Source organism: Coregonus lavaretus (assembly GCF_964263955.1).
Source record: "Coregonus lavaretus genome assembly, contig: SUPER_35_unloc_1, whole genome shotgun sequence".
NCBI classification, from domain to species: domain Eukaryota; kingdom Metazoa; phylum Chordata; class Actinopteri; order Salmoniformes; family Salmonidae; genus Coregonus; species Coregonus lavaretus.
The window spans coordinates 6,616,312-6,640,547 of record NW_028167181.1 but is presented as its reverse complement, the minus strand read 5'-3'; the positions used below and the strand labels follow the sequence as shown (position 1 = coordinate 6,640,547).

Below are 24,236 nucleotides of genomic sequence, written 5' to 3'. Positions count from 1 at the left end.
AGAGAGAGAGCGAGAGAGAGAGAGAGAGAGAGATGTAGTGAGAGGGGGAGGGAGGGGGAGAAAATAAAGGGAAAGGGAGAAATAAATAAAGAGAGAAATGTAGAGAGAAAGAGAGAGACAGAGAGCGAAATAAATGGAGAGAGGAGGTCGCATAATTGTATAAAGAGGCTTGTCAACTCGATTACAGATATATTTCTTTTGATGTTTGAAACTGTTACATGGCGCTCGCTCCCTCACAGGACCTTTTAATAGCATCTAAACAGCAAGAGACAAGGGGTTAATTGAAACCTCCCGTAGAAAATAATAATCTTATTAAAGGGATTTTGATCTGCGGGGAGTGACGGAGCGAGGGGGAGTGTGTGTCTAGCACACCGTCTCAGTGCTAACTGGATTATCTTGGTAATGAGTTTGATTTGGTGTGATACAGCATCAGTACCCATCTGGCCCCGACACCATGGCCCCACCATGACAAGATGTTATTCTGTTAAAGGGGCAATCTGTGATTGATACTTCTGTAGTTTGAACTGCAGATTCCCCTTTAACACAGAAAGTCACGGCGTTCCTCAAAATAAAATCATTGACATTTCAAAACAAGCTGGACGTGATTTGGATCATTAATTGCGATAGAGCAAAACGCTGTTAACATTTGGTGTTATTGCAGGGACGTTTGTTCCATGACACTGAATTAATAGCAATGTACAATTTATAACTTTAATCATAACACTAAGTTGCTGGAATAATTGCTCTCTAATACTAATAGATCATGGGTAGACATTGGTCTTGCCATTACAGTGGTACAGGGAACAATAGCAACACAATGTTATGTTCCTAACCAAGCTAGATTCTAGACAGAGACTTTAAAGTAAGAGAGAGAGAGAATTCTCCTCAACGATCACCTCTATGGTCCCGCTTGTTGCTGCTACTGTGTAGTGGTGTTTTAACACTGTTGTTAATCACAGTGCCTTGAGGGTCATTCATCTGTTCTCACCACTCAGTTACGGCGGAAGAGGAATGCCTAGCCCCGAGCATGCACCGCACTGCACTGTACTGTGTGTGTGTGTGTGTAGCTACTGCTTGTAAACATGTTTCTGTGTTTACAGCCCCACATCACTATTTAAACCATTACAGTTCATGTCACCATCTAAGTGGGTGTCTAACCGAACATGAATTAAACATAAAATAGATCAAACGAGTATCGGCGAAAAGGAAAATTAATATTCACAGTGTGTCAACGACTGACATTAGAATGGCAAATCAACGGTTAAAAGCAAATCACTACTTTGAATGGAGAAAAAAATCCAATCTATAGGTTTTGAATAATTAATTCTGTTTCTACGACGATGTGAGCCAACTTGGAATGATGCCCCTGAAGGTTATCTCTATTAGACATACATTATCTCTAAATGATCGATCGCTTGAAAAAATCCCCAGATTGCCCCTTTAATGAGCTCTTCAGTCAGTGCTTGTCTAAGGCACTTAATTGCCAAATGAGTTCTATGCACACTTAAGCATTTGATATTATTTAAATGATAGTTTGTCAGACAAGTCTAATTATTATTATTGGTAAAAGAGCAACGTCCATCCTCGTCGAAGTAACGAAGTCAGGGAGGTGTTCATTAGAGCACGAAAATGTTTTAAAACATTTTGCAGTTGAAAACGATTTTTTTTGGACCTGTCTAAGTAGTCCCTCCCAGTTTGAGTCTGTTATCTTCCTTTTGGTTACTAATGAGCATGACCCATGTTTGCTTATTTTTCTAGCGACTACGTTTAGCCGTCTAGCCAATCTGCCATGAGCCACCTTAGCCTGAGACATGTAGAATGACTCATTTCTACATTCCAGAAAGGATTTCAACCCCCCCCCCCCTCTCTCTCTCCTTGTTTTTAATTACATGCTATCCTATTCCTGTCTTAAGGCGTGAATTCCACAAGTAGTTTCGAGCCACTCAGATTTACCAGAAACTAACCCTCCCTGACCGAGGGGGTCATTCAATTCAATATTTTCAATCAAGTTTGATCTTTATCTCTGTTTCCCACACACACACACATGCATACATACACGCACACATACACGCACACATACACACACACACACACACACACACACACACACACACACACACACACACACACACACACACACACACACACACACACACACACGAGTAACACACAAAGGCACACACAGACAGAGACAGAGACAGACAGAGGCACATGCACACTCTCTCACTGTATTGTAACTCTCAGTAGGCTACTCATTGCGCTGCATTTTCAGCCTGCTCTCTGAGTTATCTCAGGACAGTAATTGAGATGTTATCTGCAGAGGGAGGTTGCACTCCAGGCATCACTCACTGTGTGTGTGTGTGTGTGTGTGTGTGTGTGTGTGTGGTCCCGGCACACAGCAGGCATTACCATTTGTGCTGATTCAGGCCTTTTCTACCACCCTCCCCTGTGTGATTATAGAATCTAACTACTATGGAGAGAGCTAGCCTGCATCCTGCATCAGCTATGAATCAATGAATAAAACGGCAACATTAATACGCCTGTTCCTGTTACTATGTATATGTGCATTGTAGACAATAAACAATGATTACCATGCCATCGCTCAGGGCTGGTTGAAGTTTGACTTCCATTAGTTTCCTTTGGAAAATGTTAATGTCAGCAGGTCTGGATGGAGGTGGATGAAGGGGCCCTTGAAGCACTGAGTAAAGGCATGCTGGCTCAGATTAGAACGACCACTAACTCACTATGGCGCTCTCTCTCTCTCTCTCTCTCGGAGTATGAAAGGTACCGTATATTTTCACACAGAAGACACCAAATGGTCTATCCAATCTTAGTGTAGGGTGTAATCACAACGTCGTCAAGCGTCACAATGTCACGATCACAACGTCAACCCAGTTACTGGTCTTACCTTGATTGCAGGTCTTCCCAGTGAAGCCGGGGTGACACTTGCACTTGCTGGGTCCGACGCAGTCTCCATGCTTACACCCGTGCTGGCACAGAGCTGTTTGGGGAGGATTCCCATAGATAGGAAAGAGGCAAGTGAGAAGAGCAATTTCCCGGCACACACTCAGAGCCTGTTTTCATAAAGCATCTCAGAGTAGGAGTGATGATCTAGGATCAGGTGCCCCGTGTCTATGCAATCTTATTCATTATGATCTAAAAGGCAAAACTGATCGTAGATCAGCACTCTCAGACACTTTATGAATACAGGCCCTGGTCTCAGATCAGATATGAGAAAGCGTTTAATCCTGTCTGACTTGTTCAGTTCCTTGGTGTGTATTACTGTTGATCTACTTAAGTTTATTAGATTTTTTATCAAATAATTTAGCAAATATTTTCTTACTTACTTAAAAAAAATGCATTGTTGGTTAAGGGCTTGTAAGTAAGCATTTCACTGTAAGGTATACACCTGTTATATTCAGCGCATGTGACAAATAACATTTTATTTAATTTGATTTGTTGATCTACCAAGTAGCACAATGCAAGCACAATGTGTGTCATACTTGTTGGGATTAGGAGCGATAGGAATCGTAGTTCAACAATGTCCAGAGATAACATTTTAATGTGAAACCATGTTTTCATATAACTTATAAACGGTATTACTGTACAGCACTGGCTCATTGGGAGGGAGAAACCCTTTTCCTTGTTGATTTTTATCCATTTCAAACCGTACAAGCCATAAGCTTGAACTTGGTGAGAGCACTGAAGTCTTGATTTTGGAAAATGGCCAACACAGCTAAACGATACGAATAGCCTAATACCTCACTATTAGCACGGCGTTAAAGCACACAAAAGCAAACGCTTGCCTTGAACATTATGTTCAGTATCAGGCAGTAGAAACAACATAAAACAGTGAATATTTTCTGGCTGCTGGTTGTCCATTGTGTGAAGTGTTGTTTAGGGCAGCTGAAGGCTTTAAGACTTGAGGGAATAGTAAAGCTTTACAGTATCTCTGTGTGTTCTGGTGTTGGAGACGGTTGCGTTCCAAATGCCACCCTATTCTCTACATAATGCACTACTTTTAACCAGAGCTCTATTGTACCCCCTTCCAAAGTAGTGCACTACATAGGGAATAGGGTGCCATTTGGGATGCAGAAACAGAGCTGGTGGCTTGCCCTGCTCTGCTTTCTGTTCTGTCTAACTGTGCTGCTCACTGTGTTCACTGCAGCATACTAACCGTGGCTGATATACAGGGGCCTCAGCCAACTGGTACTAATTTCCATTAAAAGCTTCATTAAGTCTGTCATAATAGGGACCAATCAGGCTCGTTAATTATTCCTACGGTGGGAGTTGGAGACGGGGGTGGGAGGTTATATGTGTTTGTGGCGGGCGGCGGGGTGAGTGTGCGTGTGCGCATCATGATTGGACACGTCTGGGTGAGCTCACTTATCTTGTCACAAGTTTGTTGTGCGCCTGATACCGTCATTATGTGGCTCCAGGTCATCTATAAATCACTGCTAGGCAAATCCCCGCCTTATCTTAGCTCATTGGTCACCATAGCAACACCCAGCCGTAGTATGCACTCCAGCAGGTATATCTCACTGGTCATCCCCAAAGCCAACACCTCCTTTGGCCGCCATTCCTTCCAGTTCTCTGCTGCCAATGACTGGAACAAACTGCAAAAATCTCTGAAGCTGGAGACTCTTATCTCCCTCACTAACTTTAAGCATCAGTTGTCAGAGCAGCTTACCGATCACTGCACCTATACACAGCCCATCTGTAATTAGCCCACCCAACTACCTCATCCCCATATTGTTATTTATTTTGCTCATTTGCACCCCAGTATTTCTATTTGCACATCATCTTCTGCACATCTATCACTCCAGTGTTAATACTAAATTGTAATTATTTTGCACTATGGCCTATTTATTACCTTACCTCCATAACATACTACATTTGCACACACTGTATATAGATTTTCTATTGTGTTATTGACTGTACGTTTTGTTTATTCCATATGTAACTCTGTGTTGTTGTTGTTTTTATCACACTGCTTTGCTTTATCTTGGCCAGGTCGCAGTTGTAAATGAGAACTTGTTCTCAACTGGCCTACCTGGTTAAATAAAGTAAAAAAAATTAATGTGAAGTACAATGTAGAGGTGCAGTGGGAAACAGTGATATGGAGACTCAATATCATGACTGATGCTTAGTGGCAATAGACAATGGAACTGTACAGAGGGCTATGAGCATTACTTAACTATAAAGATATAAGCAAGCATGAAGAGTTTAATTTTGGCACTGAAAGTACACCCTACAGATGTAGGATCTTAATTTGAAAACTCTTTTTTTGCTGAGAATTTCCCTGCACAGCAGGAAATGTAAACTTGTAGTGTATTCAAGGTTTAAAAAGTATTCTAAAGTTAGTAATTTCCACTTTACATCTACATTTACATGTTAGTCATTTAGCAGACGGTGTTATCAAGAGCGACTTACAAGAGCAATTAGGCCTAGCTCAAGGGCACATCGACAGTTTTCACCTTTTACATTTCAGACTTGATTTTCCTTAATAGAAAATGTATCAACCCCTACAAAAAATGTATGTTCATCATAATCCACATCATAATTCACATTTCCTGTTGCTGAAGGATAACTTTCCTGCTGTAGCAAACTGCCTCAAATTAAGATCCTACATCTGTATATAGGTTACACAAAATGCCCATTCACAAAATGTCAATTGAAATCGAATTAGGTAGCTATATGAAGCGTATCATTGCGGCGGTTAAACCTTTGAGCATGGGGCATTGGAGTTGATAGAGGGATAGTGTTCATATTTCGGCTTGGAACATTGTTCATATTGAATTCACAAGCATTAGTGGGGAATCCTTCACCTGGAGGAGATAGCATCGTCTAGTCTCATTCTACTTTATTAGAATGTGTAATCTAATAGAAAAGACAGCGTTAGCCCACTTTCCAAACCTGGGATACACAGTATGAGGTAGGGTGTTAACGCGAGGATGCCGGTGAGCTGTGAAACCGCTAGATTACACCGCTGATTAAAAACAAAAAAGGTGTTGAGTTAATTTGGCGGGGGGAGCTGACTCGGGGAAACGTGTAAAACTTAGTCCGTGGGACATTTGTTAGGTCAAGTACAAGTCCTTATCTGGTCAGCGATTCAGGCCGATTAAAGTCGATGAAATCATTTATTAATACAGCCGACACGGTCACTGTCACGAGCTGTGAGGGGTTTTATTTTACATTTTTCCACAGAGGTATGAGGACAAGCATGCTCAGAAGTAACCCATCCCAAGCTGTTGGGTTCAGAGAAAGGTTGGTATTTTTAAATCTGCGGTGCGGCCCAGGGAAATACCCTGTGTTCATTAGACCACATCAAACGACATGAGGAACTAAAAATGGCCACCGCAACCGTAGAGGAGCAACACATGGCCCATTTCAACGCGCTTCTCGTTCCCCGAATACCTACTGATGACACCCCTTCACACCAGTTTGCATCAGGCATTCCTCTGGCCATCCATCCCTAGGGCCCATCTAAGGATCAGGCCACCAGTGTCCGGTCTGGAGCGTGAAGTCACGAGCTCTGCTGGTCAGCTACTGCGTAGCAACCTAGTGGTGCCAAAAGCCCTGGTCTGCCCTAGAAAGCCAAAAAATGTACGGATGTTTTGGCCTCTAATATTAGTTTATTATGATCAAGTTCAATTCTGACGGTCGAACAAATCAAGATATTTAATTAAATAGTGATCCATTCTGACTACTACATTTGTCATCACACAAGACCAGGTGCTGACACAGACCAATCACGGGCCGGCAGGCTACAAGGAGGCTCGCGCTCGGTTGAGTTGACTCCCTCAGGCAGGATGAAAACGACTACATCGACCATGATCCTTTGCTAGTTACGGCCACTTTCACCATGATCCTTAGCGATTTCTTGGTGCCATTCAACCCCTTTCAGCAATATGGCACGCTTCAAATTCAAATACTTCCGGCTTCATGCGCCATTGGGAGTTTTCCATAGGAATACGTGGATGCCGTCAGCGCTACTACTATCTACTGGTGTCTATGCTGAGGATGTTGGTCTACTTTTGGTCTCTGCGGGTCTTATCAGATGTTTGCGGTCTTCATTGGAATGAGGAAGTATGCCCCAGCTAAATTTCGCTAACTACTGTAACTTGACAGTGTTTGGCAAAGACAATTCAAATGTTAAGATACAGTATATGATATTGTCAAAATCGTTGTATTTGGGTAGAAGAAAAGCTGGATATTTTTATACTGTCCCACTTGAAATACAGTATGGAATCATGTATTAACCTGTTGGCTGTTGGACCTGGACCTACCGAGAACCCGATATGTGTACCGAACCCTGCTATCCTCGACCACGCCTGCGGCCTGGGCGGACCATGACAGAGAAACCAACATACAGTACCAGTCAAAAGTTTGGACACACCTACTCATTCAAGGATTTTTCTTTATTTTTACTATTTTCTACATTGTAGAATAATAGTGAAGACAACACAACTATGAAATAACACATATGGAATCATGTAGTAACCCAAAAAGTGTTAAACGAATCAAAATATATTTATATTTGAGATTCTTCAAAGTAGCCACCCTTTGCCTTGATGACAGCTTTGCACACTCTTGGCATTCTCTCAACCAGCTTCATGTGGTAGAGACCTGGAATGCATTTCAATTAACAGTTGTGCCTTGTTAAAAGTTAATTTGTGGAATTTCTTTCCTTCTTAATACGTTTGAGCCAATCAGTTGTGTTGTGACAAGGTAGGGGTGGTATACAGAAGATAGCCCTATTTGGTAAAATACCAAGTCCATATTATGGCAAGAACAGCTCAAATAAGCAAAGAGAAACGACAGTCCATCATTACTTTAAGACATGAAGGTCAGTCAATACGGAACATTTCAAGAACTTTGAACGTTTCTTCAAGTGCAGTCGCAAAAACCATCAAGTGCTATGATTAAACTGGCTCTTATGAGGACCGCCACAGGAAAGGAAGACCCAGAGTTAGCTCTGCTGCAGAGGATAAGTTCATTAGAGTTACCAGCCTCAGAAATTGCAGCCCAAATAAATGCTTCACAGAGTTCAAGAAACAGACACATCTCAACATCAACTGTTCAAAGGAGACTACGTGAATCAGGCCTTCATGGTCAAATTGCTGCAAAGAAACCACTGCTAAAGGACACCAATAATAAGAAGATTATTATTATTATTATAAGAAGAGACTTGCTTGGGCCAAGAAACACAGGCAATGGACATTAGACCGGTGGAAATCTGTCCTTTGGTCTGATGAGTCCAAATTTGAGAATGTTGGTTCTAACTGCCGTGTCTTTGTGAAACGTAGAGTAGGTGAACGGATGATCTCCGCATGTGTGGTTCCCACCATTAAGCATGGAGGAGGAGGTGTGATGGTGTGGGGGTGCTTTGCTGGTGACAGTGATTTATTTAGAATTCAAGGCACACTTAACCAGCATGGCTACCACATCAATCTGCAGCGATACGCCATCCCATCTGGTTTGGACTTAGTGGGACTATCATTAGTTTTTCAACAGGACAATGACCCAACACACCTCCAGGCTGTGTAAGGGCTATTTGACCAAGAAGGAGAGTGATGGAGTGCTGCATCAGATGACCTGGCCTCCACAATCACCCGACCTCAACCCAATTGAGATGGTTTGGGATGAGTTGGACCACAGAGTGAAGGAAAAGCAGCTAACAAGTGCTCAGCATATGTGGAAACTCCTTCAAGACTGTTGGAAAAGCATTCCAGGTGATGCTGGTTGAGAGAATGCCAAGAGTGTGCAAAGCTGTTATCAAGGCAAAGGGTGGCTATTTGAAGAATCAAAAATATAAAATATATTTTGATTTGTTTAACACTTTTTTGATTACTACATGATTCCATATGTGTCATTTCATAGTTTTGATGTATTCACTATTATTCTACAATGTAGAAAATAGTAAAAATAAAGAAAAACCCTGGAACGAGTAGGTGTGTCCAAACTTTTGACTGGTACTGTACATGTAGCCCCCCCACCCCCCACCCCCCACCACATTGCTAGAAAAACATTTTAACATTCCCCATCTTGACAGCAGAGTTCATTTCGTGCAATTCTAAACATTTTGCCATGGGGCAGAGAGGAAAATTAGCTATTTTACAGCTAATTTCCTGTAATTCTACACATTTTGCCACAGGGTGGAGAGAAATTGCATCAATTTTTAATATGATACAGTATCTGAGTGAGACTGAATAAGAAAATCAATGGGGGCCACCTGGCCGGTAATTCGACCATGATTACTAAGTTTAGATAGCTGGCCGCTAGACTAATTTACCAATCTAAAATACTTTAGCTGACATGGCTAATTGAGTGACTGTCAGTGACTGACGCAACAAGAGGAAAACTGCTGATGCACACCCACATTTTGTAATTGCACCTTGTGAATTCTACTATTTTAACGTGCAACAGTAAATTGCCCCCCCCCCCCCCAAAAAAAATAAATAAAACATAAATAATCCTAACAATATATAATCCCTGATGTAGGCGTACCATTTTGAAGATTGGGAAGTAATCTACATTGAACCACAATTACTTTACATAGGCTCTTGGTTGATGAAGTTTTCATGTACTAACTAGACAGCTGTATATAGTTTCTATAAGGATATCAAACTGACAGGAAATGAATAACTAAACATTTAGCCATCTGAGGGCATCACATAGTTCTCAGTCATGCTGCTGGTGTGAACGCCAAACATCTCAGTCATGCTTCTGGTGTGAACGGCAAACATCTCAGTCATGCTGCTGGTGTGAACGCCAAATGGTGGCTGCGGCACCAGAGAGTGCAAAATGTTCACAGAGTTCTCAAGCCAGAAGGGGAGGAGATATGTCTTTGCCAAGAGGATGAGGGAGGGGGGAGGATGGGGGAGAAGGGGGGAGGTGACTATTAATAAGTCAGTGAAGTCAGGATTCAGACGATGTTTTTGCCTCACTGCCTTCAGGACCACATCTTGCCAATAATTATTTTAAAGAAATATGTGGAGCAGCTAACCTTGTGGCGGACACCTTATTCTCCCGACTACTCTGTGGGTTAGAGCGAAGACACCTGCTGCAAAACAAATGTGCAAACACAAAGAAAAGAACATTCCAGCAGGCGTTTTGTTTTGGTTGGATGAGAGAAAAGAAAGATGGCATGAGAGAGCCGGAGAGCCGAGCTCAGGTCGCTTTTTAACGAGTAGAGCATTCCTGAAATGATGCACACAGCATAGCAAACACCTAGGAGTCTCACACATTGCATGGTTACAACCACAGAGAATGGGCGTCGGATGTCACTTCCCCTTCGCAACATGCAATGTAGCTAGTAGCTACATCTTGAATATACTTCCAAATTTAAGTTTAGATCAATCACATTAAATGTAAGCCCAGGGGTGAATCCCAACTTCCACTTAAGTCTAGTAATGCGTTGATGTCAATGGGAAACTAAGTGAAAATTCAACTTAAATGGAAGTTAGGATGAGCCTCATAGAGAAGGAATGCTTCCCATCACGCAATGTTGCTAGTAGCTAATAGCTATGTTTGAAATATGTTTACAAATTGGAGTTTAGATACTTTAATTTGTTCAATTTATGGTCAAATAGTGCCGTCGTGTCCGCAGAGATTATGCATGGCATCATGCTGGCTAATTGCATATTTGTGGAACGTTCACATCACAAGCCGAGAGAAGAAAGCTAAGGTGTTTTCCACGCTTCTAACACACTGACAGGCAGCAGATTCTGTGGTTCAATTCAATTTCCTCCTCCATTCCTTTGATGGATAAAAATACCACCACCGTCACCACATTTAGAAGGAGGCCGCAGCATATTTTTCTGTGTCTGACAAATAATTGCTACAAGTGCTTAGGTATGAACAGATTGATATTTGACAAAGTATTTGATCCTTCCTATCAAAGATCAGACGGTCTACTTTGAATTGAAACACAATCTATTGATTTCTCCCTTTCAGAATCCATGTATTTCTTTATGACCTTCCCTTCCTTGTCTCTTTTACCTCATTATCACTAACAGATCAAACTACATGATTATGTTTCTATTGAATGGATCAGTGTTTTTTTGCATATCCTAACTCCCCCTGAGACCCCCTCAGAGTGTAGGGTCACGACCAGTGTATCGGTTAAACTGTATCAGCTTACTCATTTTGTCACTTACTCATTGGCTTCCATTACCAATTAAAAGTCCTCTCCTAATCTAAGCTACTTTGTACTTCGAGAGGGAAACCGACTAAACAGTCTCGGGGACAACTGCACTGAAGATCGGAATCCTCTTGGATTTCTTTCCGAAATCTGGGATCAAAGCAGTAAGAGAGTTAATTTGGGACTTTCCAGTTCGACAGAGAGAGAGAAAGGAGAACGAGAGAGTGAGAGAGAGAGAGAGAGAGAGAGAGAGAGAGAGAATGAGAGAGAGAGAGAACGAGAGAGAGAGAGAGAGAGAGAGAGAGAGAGAGAGAGAGAGAGAGAGAGAGAGAGATGGAATAGGATGCAATTGAGACTTTGAGATATTTTATATAATTTATTTTTTAAATCACAGTCCGTCTGTGTAATTTGTCTAGTGTTGGTTTGAATCATTGCAGCTCTTTGTCATAATTTGAGTCTAATCCGAGAGCTTGTTATGACTAAACAACTAGGACGCGAGGGCTAAGAGAAACTTGTAGCTTTGCCAGTGATCTATTCTCATCCTGACAGTGAGTTAAACCTGAGGCACATTCGGATGTGTATGCAATCATCGGAGATATACTACAGATGCTTAACAAGGTAAATGCATCTCTGTTTATGGTGGCACTTGGTTAAAGTAAAGTAACGCCGCCTGTGATTTAAACCACCCAATCACATAACATGTCAGTGTAGTACCAATGGAGCTGGCCTATAATAAATCTCCAAGTCTGCTCTCACTTTCTCTCTCTCCCTCTCAGTTCTCGCTCTCTGTCCCTCTCTCTCTCTCTCTCTCTTTCCCTCTTTCTTTCTCTCCACTCTCTCTTTCCCTTTCTCTCACTCTCTCTCTCTCTGACTCTTTCCACTCACTCCCTCTCCCATCTCTCCTCTCTCTCTCTCAGTTCTGGGGACAGGGAGTTTTAAATTCTGGGCAGACCCATTCCAGTTCTCCATTCTTTGTGAGCAGTCACCCAGACCGATCATTGAACTCTTGCAGGGCTGGAGACAGCCAGAACCCAATAGCACCGCCAATCTAATCTCCGGGGCCGGCCCCAAAACTGCAGTGGTGTAATCTGTAATCCATGACGACTGGCCTCCCTCCGTCTCTCGAAGTTTAAATCAGCCCTGTGGCGGCATGATGGAGTTCTGATTGAGGTCTCGAGTGATTGGACTCATGTGGTACGCTTGGTCGGGGGCATTTGAAGGTGTTAGCGAACACTCTGGTTTTCCTCCTATGGCATTGATTTATCACAACGGCTGAGACGGATGGCTGGTGGAAAACGATATGGTTTCCTTCAAAAACAGTTGGTGGGTAAAAGTAGCTTTTGCCGAGATGGGGGACAACTCTCCGAGGTGAAGTCGACGTTTTCTCGAACTTGACATGGAATGTGTGAGACTCCTGATGGGTATTTTGAAACAGTGTTAGAGAACACCGCCAGATAACACACTGCTGTTTAATGAACAGAAACAAGGTCCTGTCAAAGGTATCTACTCACCCAAAGGACTTTAACATGTCAATCAAACATCAAGCGTAAACAAGGCTTACTCCACTAATCCTTGTCACTGTAGATCTTGTCTATTTCTCAATTGTCTAGTAACTCTGTCCACTCCTCGCCTCGCCTCCTGTCTTCTCCTTCATTGCACTGATCTGAAATAACTGACCAGGTGAAAGACAGCCTTATGATTGGCTTGATTCCACCATATTGTTTTCACCTGTCAATTAATTTCCAATCAATGCAGAGGATGGCGCTAAACCCAAACAGAATAAAAAATATATTTTGTCTGATCAATGATGTCATTTTCTATCTACTCTAGAAACTGAGCTAACTTCCTCTTCCTGTTTGATCCAACATGGACAGCTGGGAGGACCTGAGCCAAGCCCAAAATGACCAGGAAGCAACACTTATTGAGTACAGTGATTCCTGCCAACACGACAGCAGAGCTCTTAGCTATCTAGCCTAGCGACATGTTGGGGCCTTGGCTGTCGCAAATAATAGCAACCGCAAATGCTTCCCATTCTGCTACTTTGTCTTGAGCCTCGTCTCTTGAGGTCCCTCCAAGCACAGTCTTGGTCTGGCTCTCAGTCTGAGTAGCTATGTCATTACCATAACTTGTTTTTCTCAAGCTAGGGTATATGTGAGAATGCAATTACCATATTCTGTTTTTCTTTTCACCTCAAATGAGGAGCGAGGGATAAAGAGGAGAGTCAGCTGGCGGCGAGGCAGAATGTTCATCTGACACGATAAGTGGACCTACAGGCACTAAGGTTACTCAACTCAACACTAACACGCTCACCTAGTGGAGAAGGAAAGGGCACTAGGTCGACCGCTGTAACAGAGCGTCTGAAAGGAGGGCCTGATGCCAAACCTAAACCAAGTGAAGGTTACTGAGCTCAACACCCTCACCTAGGGGAGAAGGAAAGGGCACTAGGCGGGCCACCATTACAGTAGCCTGGTCCCAGGTCAGTATGTACTGTCTTGCTAGCTTCTCTGGTCATTGTAGGACAACACAAACAGATCTGGGACCAGGCTACCATAACAGGGCCCAGTGCCAAACGGAAACAATAGACCTCGAAGTGAAGTAAATACCTTTGGACAGGGACCAGCAGTGTTCCATTTGAGTTTTTGTCTAAAAAAAAATACAACATGAACAAACACCAAAAAATCTAGCATGATTATAGCATGAGTCATGACAAGTGATTAGCAAAAAAAACAACAACAACAAAACAGCTCAACAAAATACATGAGGTGAAAGGTTATGAAGGTGATATGAAGTATTATAACTATGACATGAAGCATTATACCCCCCCACCCCCAAGGCTTCTAGGTTAGTAGATTGACAGAGGCGGAGCCAACATGCAGCCCAGTCTCTCTCACTCTGTCTACTCTCTACATGTTGTGCGTGAGTAAGCCCGTTGTGTCACCCATCACACTTCCGCAGCCGAAGCAACAGCTGTATCATCATGTGTGCACCAAGCCATGCAGTGTATCTCCCATTTGTCAGGCTGCTCGACACGTTCAGCGCTCCCTATTAATATCATTCACACATCTCTGCAGGATATAATTACACAGTATGGCAGAAGCCAATGCTTCTCTGTTTCCATAAGAGTCAATATTTGTCCATAGGGCTAGATATTTTATGAAGGGTCAATATAATATCAGACGGTGGTATAATGTAATACTGTAGCACAAAATGTGGTAATTCTAGTAAAACAAGGTATATTGAGGCTACAGTAGCCTCGTTATAGTAAAACGAGGTATATTGAGGCTAAAGTAGGCTCATTCTAGTAAAACGATATATATTTACAGTAGGGGCATCCTCTGAATCCATGACTGGGTTTACTCAAAATGTCACCAAATTGATTCCCTACACACCTGCATTTACATATAAATGACATTTACTAAATATACTGTACATTCACGGCAATCATTTACAATTATCTGTTTATATGGCTACAGGCTTATAATGGGAATCTGCTCATTAGAGCCTTATTCTCGGCTAGAATATATTTCCCCCAACACAGAAAACTCAACAGCAGCAGTGAAAATGTCAGTGTGTTTTCCAGAACGCGGTACAGAAAGAATCAATATTTCCCCCAAAGAATGTCCTGCTTTCACACTTTGTGTGTGTATGTCCACGTATGTGCCTATGAACGAGTGTGTGTGCCGTGTACTCGTTGGGAGAGTGTGTTCCAGAGCCCTTAGTTACTATATGTCTTCTACACTGGTGTTTAATCCTCTTTCTACACCCCAATTGTGGTTAGACACCAGCAACTACACCCTGGTAACCCACGGCAACCCCTGTCGGTAACCCTGGTTGCCCCCGGTAACCCTAACCCAGCAGCGGGCACGGTAGAGTTGGCACTACTCACGTTGGCAGTGACCCCAGGAGCGCCGGGTCCATCCCCAGCAGCAGTCGATGCGGGCGCCGTAGCGACACAGCCCATTGGATGAGGCCATCTGCCGAGGCCACCTGTCAGGAGACAGCTCTATCAGTTCACAGCCAATTAAAATGGCCGAAGTTAAAAGCCAGCGGGGTCTGTTGGTTCTTGCCCACTCACCATGCCGAGAGAGAGAGAGAGAGAGAGAGAGAGAGAGAGAGAGAGAGAGAGAGAGAGAGAGAGAGAGAGAGAGAGAGAGAGAGAGAGAGAGAGAGAGAGCGGTCTCATTCAAAACAAAGCCCAAGGCACTGACTGACAGACAGACTGAATATGTGTTTGTTCATTCTTTACCCAGCACATAATTAAATGTTACTTGTTTTCCAAATGCTAAGCTACTCCCATGTCCCTCAGAATGTGTAAGGAAGGCAAACAAACTTATCTGTGAGCGAGCTGGCACAAAAAACACAGGGGGTTTATTTTCCATTGTCATCAACAAAACACATTTCCCAATCAGCATGTTGGCATTTATTGCCCAGGGGAGCCATGTTGGTTGGTGTGATGTCAGAGCTGAAGCCTTACGGGTGAGACTACAGAAGAACAGGATCCAATGTAACTAATATGACAAGCTTCTCTCCACATCAGTGATCACTGACACTTTAATTTGTGGGGCCAGGCAAAGACTCCCATAGCACAGAGTGAAGGGGTGTGTGTGTGTGTGTGTGTCAAGACTGTGTGTGTGTGTGTGCGTGTGTGTAGAGATTAAACTGTGGTGAGTTATCATTGTGACGTTTATAATGTGATCACCCATCTTCAGACTGGGGTGTTTTCAGTGATGTGAAATGTTCTGAACATCGCAGGTAGAAATAGAATGAATAGAGCTGACACGACGGCATGACAGACGGTCATATCTGCTCTGCACGACACAGTTCTATCTGAACGTCACAGTTGAACAAGCCCCTGCTCTGAGCGCCAATACCAAATAACGTAGAAGCGTCATGAGCATGGACTGTCTGTGTTCCAACGCCCAAATGAAACATTATCAGAAGCAGAATGTCAGAGCGTCATATGCAATTAAAGAAAGTGGAGAATGGAAATGCCATCTTTCAGATATAGGAAAGAGAAAAAGAGGCTAGTGCCGTTTTCATCCTGGCAATGGGCTTGGCTGTGTTCTGTGACGTTAGCTAAATGAATCAGAGACAGTAGAAATAGAACGAATTGAGCTGGTATAATTATAAATTCTACATGACACAGAATCCTATCTGTTCTAGACAATTCATTTCTATCTGAACGTTTTGTAACGAGAGAGAGAGGGAGGGAGGGAGGGAGGGAGGGAGGGAGGGAGGGAGGGAGGGAATCAGGAGCCCTGAACACAGTCCGATAGGAGACACATTGGGAATGTTAAGGAGAGAAATTGGGAGAGGAGAGGAGAGGAGAGGAGAGGAGAGGAGAGGAGAGGAGAGGAGAGGAGAGGAGAGGAGAGAATAAGAGAAGGAATTGATTGGCAGACATGATTGTGGACTGTGGGCCGAGTGTTACCGCACACACACAGCAGGCCCACTGACCAGATGGATCCACAGGTCACCCACACACACACACACACACACACACACACACACACACACACACACACACACTGAGCACCTGGTCAGATACAGGGTAGAGTCCCATTGCCACACAGCCTGCACTGAAAACACATAAACCCTCTGCCGATGGCTAATAGCATGCCTCGCTAATAAATATCAATATTGAACGTGGATCAAGGGGTGAAAAACATCATTAAAATGGCTACAGCATGATTAGCATGATGAGCAGGCTAATTAACACACATAATAACGAGGAGGAAGATTTGCAGGTCCATCATGGAGTTACTAATTTAAACATAACTCCTTGGCTGTTATTATTCAGGAACATTTTGATCCACTAATAGGGCCTAAAAGTGATATGATATTGCGGACGTAGACTCATCAACTGAGTGGGAGGATGATAATTGGTGCCTGAAGCGTTTTAGCAACACAAAAAAAAGTGGTAGTGCAGTCGACCCTGTGCGGCGGGCGGGCAGGGCGGCACCGCCAACGAACGGGTGATGATGCAAATGAACTTTGAGCGGCACCTCAAAGAGACGTGTGATGCCATGCCAGTGGAACTGGAGGTGAGGTGGGAGGGAGGGAGACACAGAGAGAGAGAGAGAGAGAGAGAGAGAGAGAGAGAGAGAGAGAGAGAGAGGCAGAGAGAGACAGAGAGAGAGAGAGAGAGAGAGAGAGGCAGAGAGAGACAGAGAGAGAGAGAGAGAGAGAGAGAGAGAGAGAGACAGACAGACTGACAGAGAGAGAGAGAGAGAGAGAGAGAGAGACAGCGAGAGAGAGCAAGAGCAAAAGAGAGAGAAACAGAGAGAGAGAGACAGAGAGCAAGAGCGAGAGACAGAGGGAGAGAGAAAGCTGTCTCTCTCTCTCTCTCTCTCTCCCCCTCCATCTCTACCACTCTCTCCCTCCATCTCTTTCTCTCCCTCCCTCCATCTCTACCACTCTCTCCCTCCATCTCTTTTCTCTTCCTCCGTCCGTCCGTCATTAAACTGAGCGTAGCCCTCGGCTGTTGGAACACGGTGGAATCATGCACACAACTGTGCTGTTATAACACGATTTATCAAAGTAGAACTGAATTATGACTAGGTCAGTTATACACTACGGAACGTTGGAGTGATGTCCCATCAAATTCTTCATGTAAAATTCATATTGTGTTATTACTGTAATCATTCTGAACACCATGTGCTGTAGCATAATTGTGTTGATGGCAGATCAGATAGACATAGATAAAAGGATGAAGACATACATATGTATGACCTTCTGCGTATGAATAATGAATAATAATCCTTAATTATAATAATATAATATGCCATTTAGCAGACGCTTTTATCCAAAGTGACTTACAGTCATGTGTGCATACATTTTTACGTATGGGTGGTCCCGGGGTTCGAACCCACTACCCTGGCGTTACAAGCGCCGTGCTCTACCAATTGAGCTACAGAGGTAAGCGGTAAGCTGTGAAGGAACTGAAGCACATAATGACATTCCTTTGGTGCCTTGTCGGGAACACAAACCATTAGACAGGGTCTTCACAACAGATGCTGGGGGAAAGGAAACATGCTAGTCCATCATCTAGCCCAGTGTGTGTGTATGATAGGCCAATCTCTGCCAATCTCTGCTGTTTGAGAATGAATAGGATGACATGTTGCTCATATAGCAGCACCCGGCCCTTAAGTGGCACTAAGAGACACCATTATATTGCATGATTATAATCAGTGTCTTGACAGTGTCCCTCAGAATGATGAGAGTAATAATTATAATCCATCTATGGCGGCAATGTTGCCTGACAGTGACACACTCTCTCTCTCACACACACACACACACAACCTTTGCATACATATTTAATCTACAGTGGGGAAAAAAAGTATTTAGTCAGCCACCAATTGCGCAAGTTCTCCCACTTAAAAAGATGAGAGAGGCCTGTAATTTTCATCATAGGTACACGTCAACTATGACATACAAATTGAGCAAAAAATTTTTTAATGAATTTATTTGCAAATTATGGTGGAAAATAAGTATTTGGTCACCTACAAACAAGCAAGATTTCTGGCTCTCACAGACCTGTAACTTCTTCTTTAAGAGGCTCCTCTGTCCTCCACACGTTACCTGTATTAATGGCACCTGTTTTAACTTGTTATCAGTATAAAAGACACCTGTCCACAACCTCAAACAGTCACACTCCAAACTCCACTATGGCCAAGACCAAAGAGCTGTCAAAGGACACCAGAAACAAAATTGTAGACCTGCACCAGGCTGGGAAGACTGAATCTGCAATAGGTAAGCAGCTTGGTTTGAAGAAATCAACTGTGGGAGCAATTATTAGGAAATGGAAGACATACAAGACCACTGATAATCTCCCTCGATCTGGGGCTCCACGCAAGATCTCACCCCGTGGGGTCAAAATGATCACAAGAACGGTGAGCAAAAATCCCAGAACCACACGGGGGGGACCTAGTGAATGACCTGCAGAGAGCTGGGACCAAAGTAACAAAGCCTACCATCAGTAACACACTATGCCGCCAGGGACTCAAATCCTGCAGTGCCAGACGTGTCCCCCTGCTTAAGCCAGTACATGTCCAGGCCCGTCTGAAGTTTGCTAGAGTGCATTTGGATGATCCAGAAGAGGATTGGGAGAATGTCATATGGTCAGATGAAACCAAAATATAACTTTTTGGTAAAAACTCAACTCGTCGTGTTTGGAGGACAAAGAATGCTGAGTTGCATCCAAAGAACACCATACCTACTGTGAAGCATGGGGGTGGAAACATCATGCTTTGGGGCTGTTTTTCTGCAAAGGGACTAGGACGACTGATCCATGTAAAGGAAAGAATGAATGGGGCCATGTATCGTGAGAATTTGAGTGAAAACCTCCTTCCATCAGCAAGGGCATTGAAGATGAAACGTGGCTGGGTCTTTCAGCATGACAATGATCCCAAACACACCGCCCGGGCAACAAAGGAGTGGCTTCGTAAGAAGCATTTCAAGGTCCTGGAGTGGCCTAGCCAGTCTCCAGATCTCAACACCATAGAAAATCTTTGGAGGGAGTTGAAAGTCTGTGTTGCCCAGTGACAGCCCCAAAACATCACTGCTCTAGAGGAGATCTGCATGGAGGAATGGGCCAAAATACCAGCAACAGTGTGTGAAAACCTTGTGAAGACTTACAGAAAACGTTTGACCTGTGTCATTGCCAACAAAGGGTATATAACAAAGTACTAAAAAACTTTTGTTATTGACCAAATACTTATTTTCCACCATAATTTGCAAATAAATTCATTAAAAATCCTACAATGTGATTTTCTGGATTTTTTTTCTCATTTTGTCTGTCATAGTTGACGTGTACCTATGATGAAAATTACAGGCCTCTCTCATCTTTTTAAGTGGGAGAACTTGCACAATTGGTGGCTGACTAAATACTTTTTTTCCCCACTGTAAATGCCTGTGGACAAGTAACACACTCATGTTAAAGAGAGCATCGCTTCATAAATGTTCATGAAAGTGGATCGCTTTTATTCTGAAAACTACTAGTTCCACACACTTCTATAAGCACCGGTTGACAAGTAGCCTTGTTCACTAGTCCTGCTGAATTACCTCTATCAATGTCCAGGAAAGTGGCTTGCTTTCTCTGTATAGACTTATTCAAGTATATTAACATCAACCCTGGGGGCTAAAATAAGGTCTGTCTATTTTTGAAGGTCTAATGTTACAATATACTAAGGATGTTTGGAAGGAGAGTGAGGACATGGTTTGGAGCAGTAGCTTGGAGAGAGGAGGATTGGAATGTATTGGCTGGAGCAAAGCAATGTAGTGACATCATCATAGAGGCAATAGCCTCCATGAGTAGTGGCTATTTAAAGAGGGAATCTGTATTTTTTCCTACTAGGATAAGATATCTCATCCTAGCTGTTCAATGGTCTGATTAATGGTCTGACATACAAACTCAGGATTGTGGCTTTAAAAAAAAGTTGACTAGTCCTTTAAAGTTTAGCTGATTGTGTAGTCTTTCATCTAGGGAAAGTGTTGTGACCTTACCTCAGATAGGCCACTTCCTGATTACACTACATAATCACTTATAGACCACATCACAAGAAGATTAGCCTAGCGCCATTTTTCATCCTCGGACTAAACATTACTGACAACAATGGTGATGAGTAATGAAAACCCCTCAACAGGGAATTACAGGTATAGTTGATCTGTAATTAATCAGGCTTGTTTTGAGCCAATTTACCACTAGGACAAAACGACCTTGCTGTGGCTGGCCAGTGAGCGGTGACGCCCCCCTCAGGTGCTAGCTTAGCCCATTAGCGCTCTCCTCCAAACAGCTAGTCCAGATAATAAATGACTTTCCTCCACAGTGTTCTCACGGGACCCTCTCCAAATTAATTTAGATTGAAGTCAGCAGGTCAGGTTTATAACCGGGGAAATAGGCCAATAATGACCCGCGTGACAAGCCACGCTCCATCAGCGGGTGACACTAATTACGTATGCTGCTCGGTTAATGTAAATTATCATTATGGGTTGGGCAGGGAAGGGCATCATGGTGAAATATCAGCACAACTCACCAGACTGGGACCGATGCCCTGTCACAACACACTAACATTACCTAATATTAGTCACTGTGACCAAGAACCTGGAGTAAACATCCACAAACACACACTATCACATCTTCACACACACACATGCCCCAACCCGTGTTTAATGACAGAGAGGTAGGAAAGTTCAGCCCTATCAATCCCTAAGAAATATTCTATTGACTCTGAAACCTTATTTGTGTAAGGTATCAGTGAGGTATGGATTGTTCTTAGGGCTCAGTCTGTCTGACAATGATAAATGGGGGTGAAAAAAACAAATTAAAATGCTTGACTGCGTTCACTATTGGAGTAATATCATGTCTTAGAAATACTCTCCAACTCTATTTGTCTCACTCTATTGCTATTTGTAAGGAGTCCAATCCAATTATAGTATGAGACCTGAAACTCCCTCCTATGGAGATACAGAATAAAGGTTGTCGTCAATGCACCATAGGACCAGCACTCAGATTGAGGATCCAATCCAAAATGCCACCCTATTCCCTATATAGTGCACTACTTTCAACCATGGCCCATTGGGAACTCCACAGGGAATAGGATCCCATATAGGATGCACCCTTAGCCTTCAGTTCCTCACTTGTGTGGCCAGTCTACTGTATCACTCTCCCAAAGGAAACAGTCTTTATGATGATGAATACTGCAAGGCAAGTGCATTGGAGCCAGTCCAGTGAAAGTGAACCTGCCTTATTAATAAACAAGCTTGAAAAGGTATCCTGAAGGAATACATATCTGGAATTCCTAGAGGGCTTACTGTGTATATAGGTAGAAAAAAGTATATAAGTCAAATTATATACAATGACCTAAAATGGAATTTATGAGTATATAATGATGTTTTTATTACTGCTTATTAAGAGCTTTATAACATTCATTTTAAAGAAAACATTTCAGATGCACCAGATAAGGTAGATGTAGATTTCAATCTCAGGAACATTCTTTAGATTGGACACGTTTCTCCTCTTCAAATACTAAACCGGATTCGTGTTTGGACATGAACCACCAGGCAAGGTAGGTGCTGTCAGCATGATATCAGCTCATTGAGAGGGAAATCCAAGCAACTGACTTTGCCAAGAAAGTAGGCTACTGGCTACTCGGGTTTTACAAATGTAGGCCTAAACACCGCAACACTGTGTATTACCAAAGATGGTTAAGAAACTCTGTGGTATTCGGCATACGTACTAAGAGACCTAGTAGATCCGCATAAAGAATGCCAAACAAAAAGCAACAGCAAAAACATTACAAATAGTACTGTTATAAAAACAAAAATCTAAAAAAATCTATAAAAGTACACCATTCATTCAAGATAAACAATTCTGTTAATAATTGTAATGAAAATGAGAAGAAGAAAAACAACGGATTACACTGGTATAGGTCTATTCCTTCCACAGTGCGTCAAGTGCGACTACAGCCCGAATAATTTCAGCACATAAGATACGTTTCAGTCTATGCATTGCAAACTCACATTTTCACTATGTGGAGGTCGCGTTCATATAATTAGGAATGAATAGCATCTCTGTGGTCATATTAACCTCTTTAGAAACTCGCTCAGAGTTTATGAGTGCAACACCTTCTCCACAGTCCACAATCACCAACGCGATTTGAACACTTCTAAAAACAACATCATTGATAGAATGGAAAAACTGTACCAAAAAAATATGCATTGTAGCCTATTGAACAAGATGTGTAGATGTGTGCTCTTACCTGCCGTCATTCTCAGCACTTGCCCCTAAACAGCATCCGTACAACACCATCAACTTTATCCATAATTCCATGGTTAGGGGAATGAGCGCACACCGCGCTTCCTCTCCTAAAATCCAAGTAAAACGTCCGACTAGACACCGCAATGTGCAATCGTTTGAACGAAACGAAACACCAGATTTGTTCCCTACCAACGTTAAACGCACTGGCATGAGAGGAGGTTCGCTGTTGTCCTTGAAACAGATCCTTTAAAATGTTTCCGAGGTGCAGCAAAGGCAGTGTGAGAAACCAGCCCCTTGCTTCCTCGCGAAGTGACCCAGCGCGTGTGGAGCGGGGTGCACTCTACTGGTGTTAAATGGACCCCGCAGCTTTCTTCTCTCACGGTCTCTCTATCTCTCCGCACAAGTTCACTGGGCTGCTACCCAATGAAAACGCATCAGGGCAGTCGGAGCGGCCACTGCTCATCTGCATGACCGTTGTGAATACACTGCTGTTAGTCATTTGTCGTGGTATAGTGCTGTGCCACTTCACGCAGAGGTAGGCTGGAAATCCATTTATAAAACATAAAAATAAAAGCCAATTGACGACGGTCCATTTATTTATTTATTATTATTTGGGAGTCCCATTGAGATCAATATCTCTTTCACAAGGGAGGGAGCCTTTCCATGTGTGATACAGGTTGCACTCATGCACTGGCTGTGAATACTTTGAATGCCTTAATTAATTGCATAACCTGCTGAGACACGCAGTAGCATCGCCCACCCAGTAATAAGGAGTTCTAGCCTACCGCCTATACACCCTGTACAGAATTTACAGTACAAAACATACTTTAGGGGAACATAAAGGTATCATATTTTCCCATAAATGCACAGATTGTGCTTTTGAGGATAAACGTTAAAAAGGTCTCGCATAATAAATCAATGCAAATCCATCCTTCAGTGACATCATCCCTGAACAGAACTCCAAGGCTAGATATCAGGCTCAACATTATAAATATATTTAAAGAGACAGTTCAATTCACTTTTTCGCATAATCAATCATAATTAATCACAGAGGTACATACAGTTGAAGTCGGAAGTTTACATACACTTAGGTTGGAGTCATTAAAACTAGTTTGTTGATGACACAAGTAATGTTTCCAACAATTGTTTACAGACAGATTATTTCACTTATAATTCACTGTATCACAATTCCAGTGGGTCAGAAGTTTACATACATTAAGTTGACTGTGCCTTTAAACAGCTTGGAAAATTCCAGAAAATGATGTCATGGCTTTAGAAGCTTCTGATAGGCTAATTGACATCATTTTAGTCAGTTGGTGGTGTAACTGTGGA

The 24,236-nt window shown here is 42.8% G+C and overlaps 2 protein-coding genes across 2 annotated transcripts in view; one reads left to right on the top strand and one right to left on the bottom strand.

Moving 5' to 3' along the window:
* The window catches only part of LOC311109976 (glutathione S-transferase C-terminal domain-containing protein-like), a gene marked incomplete at its 3' end in the record, with an annotated part of 52,060 nt that extends 51,591 nt beyond the window's left edge, over positions 1-469 (top strand). Inside the window, exon 11 of the mRNA XM_084188488.1 lies at positions 428-469. Within this exon, the coding sequence (XP_084044614.1) occupies positions 428-469 (42 nt within the window). The remainder of the gene's footprint in view (positions 1-427) is intronic.
* Positions 470-2,864: 2,395 nt separating this feature from the next.
* On the bottom strand, positions 2,865-23,139 carry LOC311109975 (nephronectin-like; the record flags this gene model as incomplete). Its single annotated transcript, XM_084188487.1, has 4 exons — positions 22,906-23,139; positions 15,033-15,133; positions 10,010-10,063; positions 2,865-3,001 (listed from the first exon to the last, which is right to left on the bottom strand). The coding sequence occupies exons 1-4, from the start codon at positions 23,112-23,114 to the stop codon at positions 2,865-2,867; spliced, it is 501 nt and encodes a 166-aa protein (XP_084044613.1). The 5' UTR covers positions 23,115-23,139.
* Between the last annotated feature and the right edge of the window lie 1,097 nt (positions 23,140-24,236).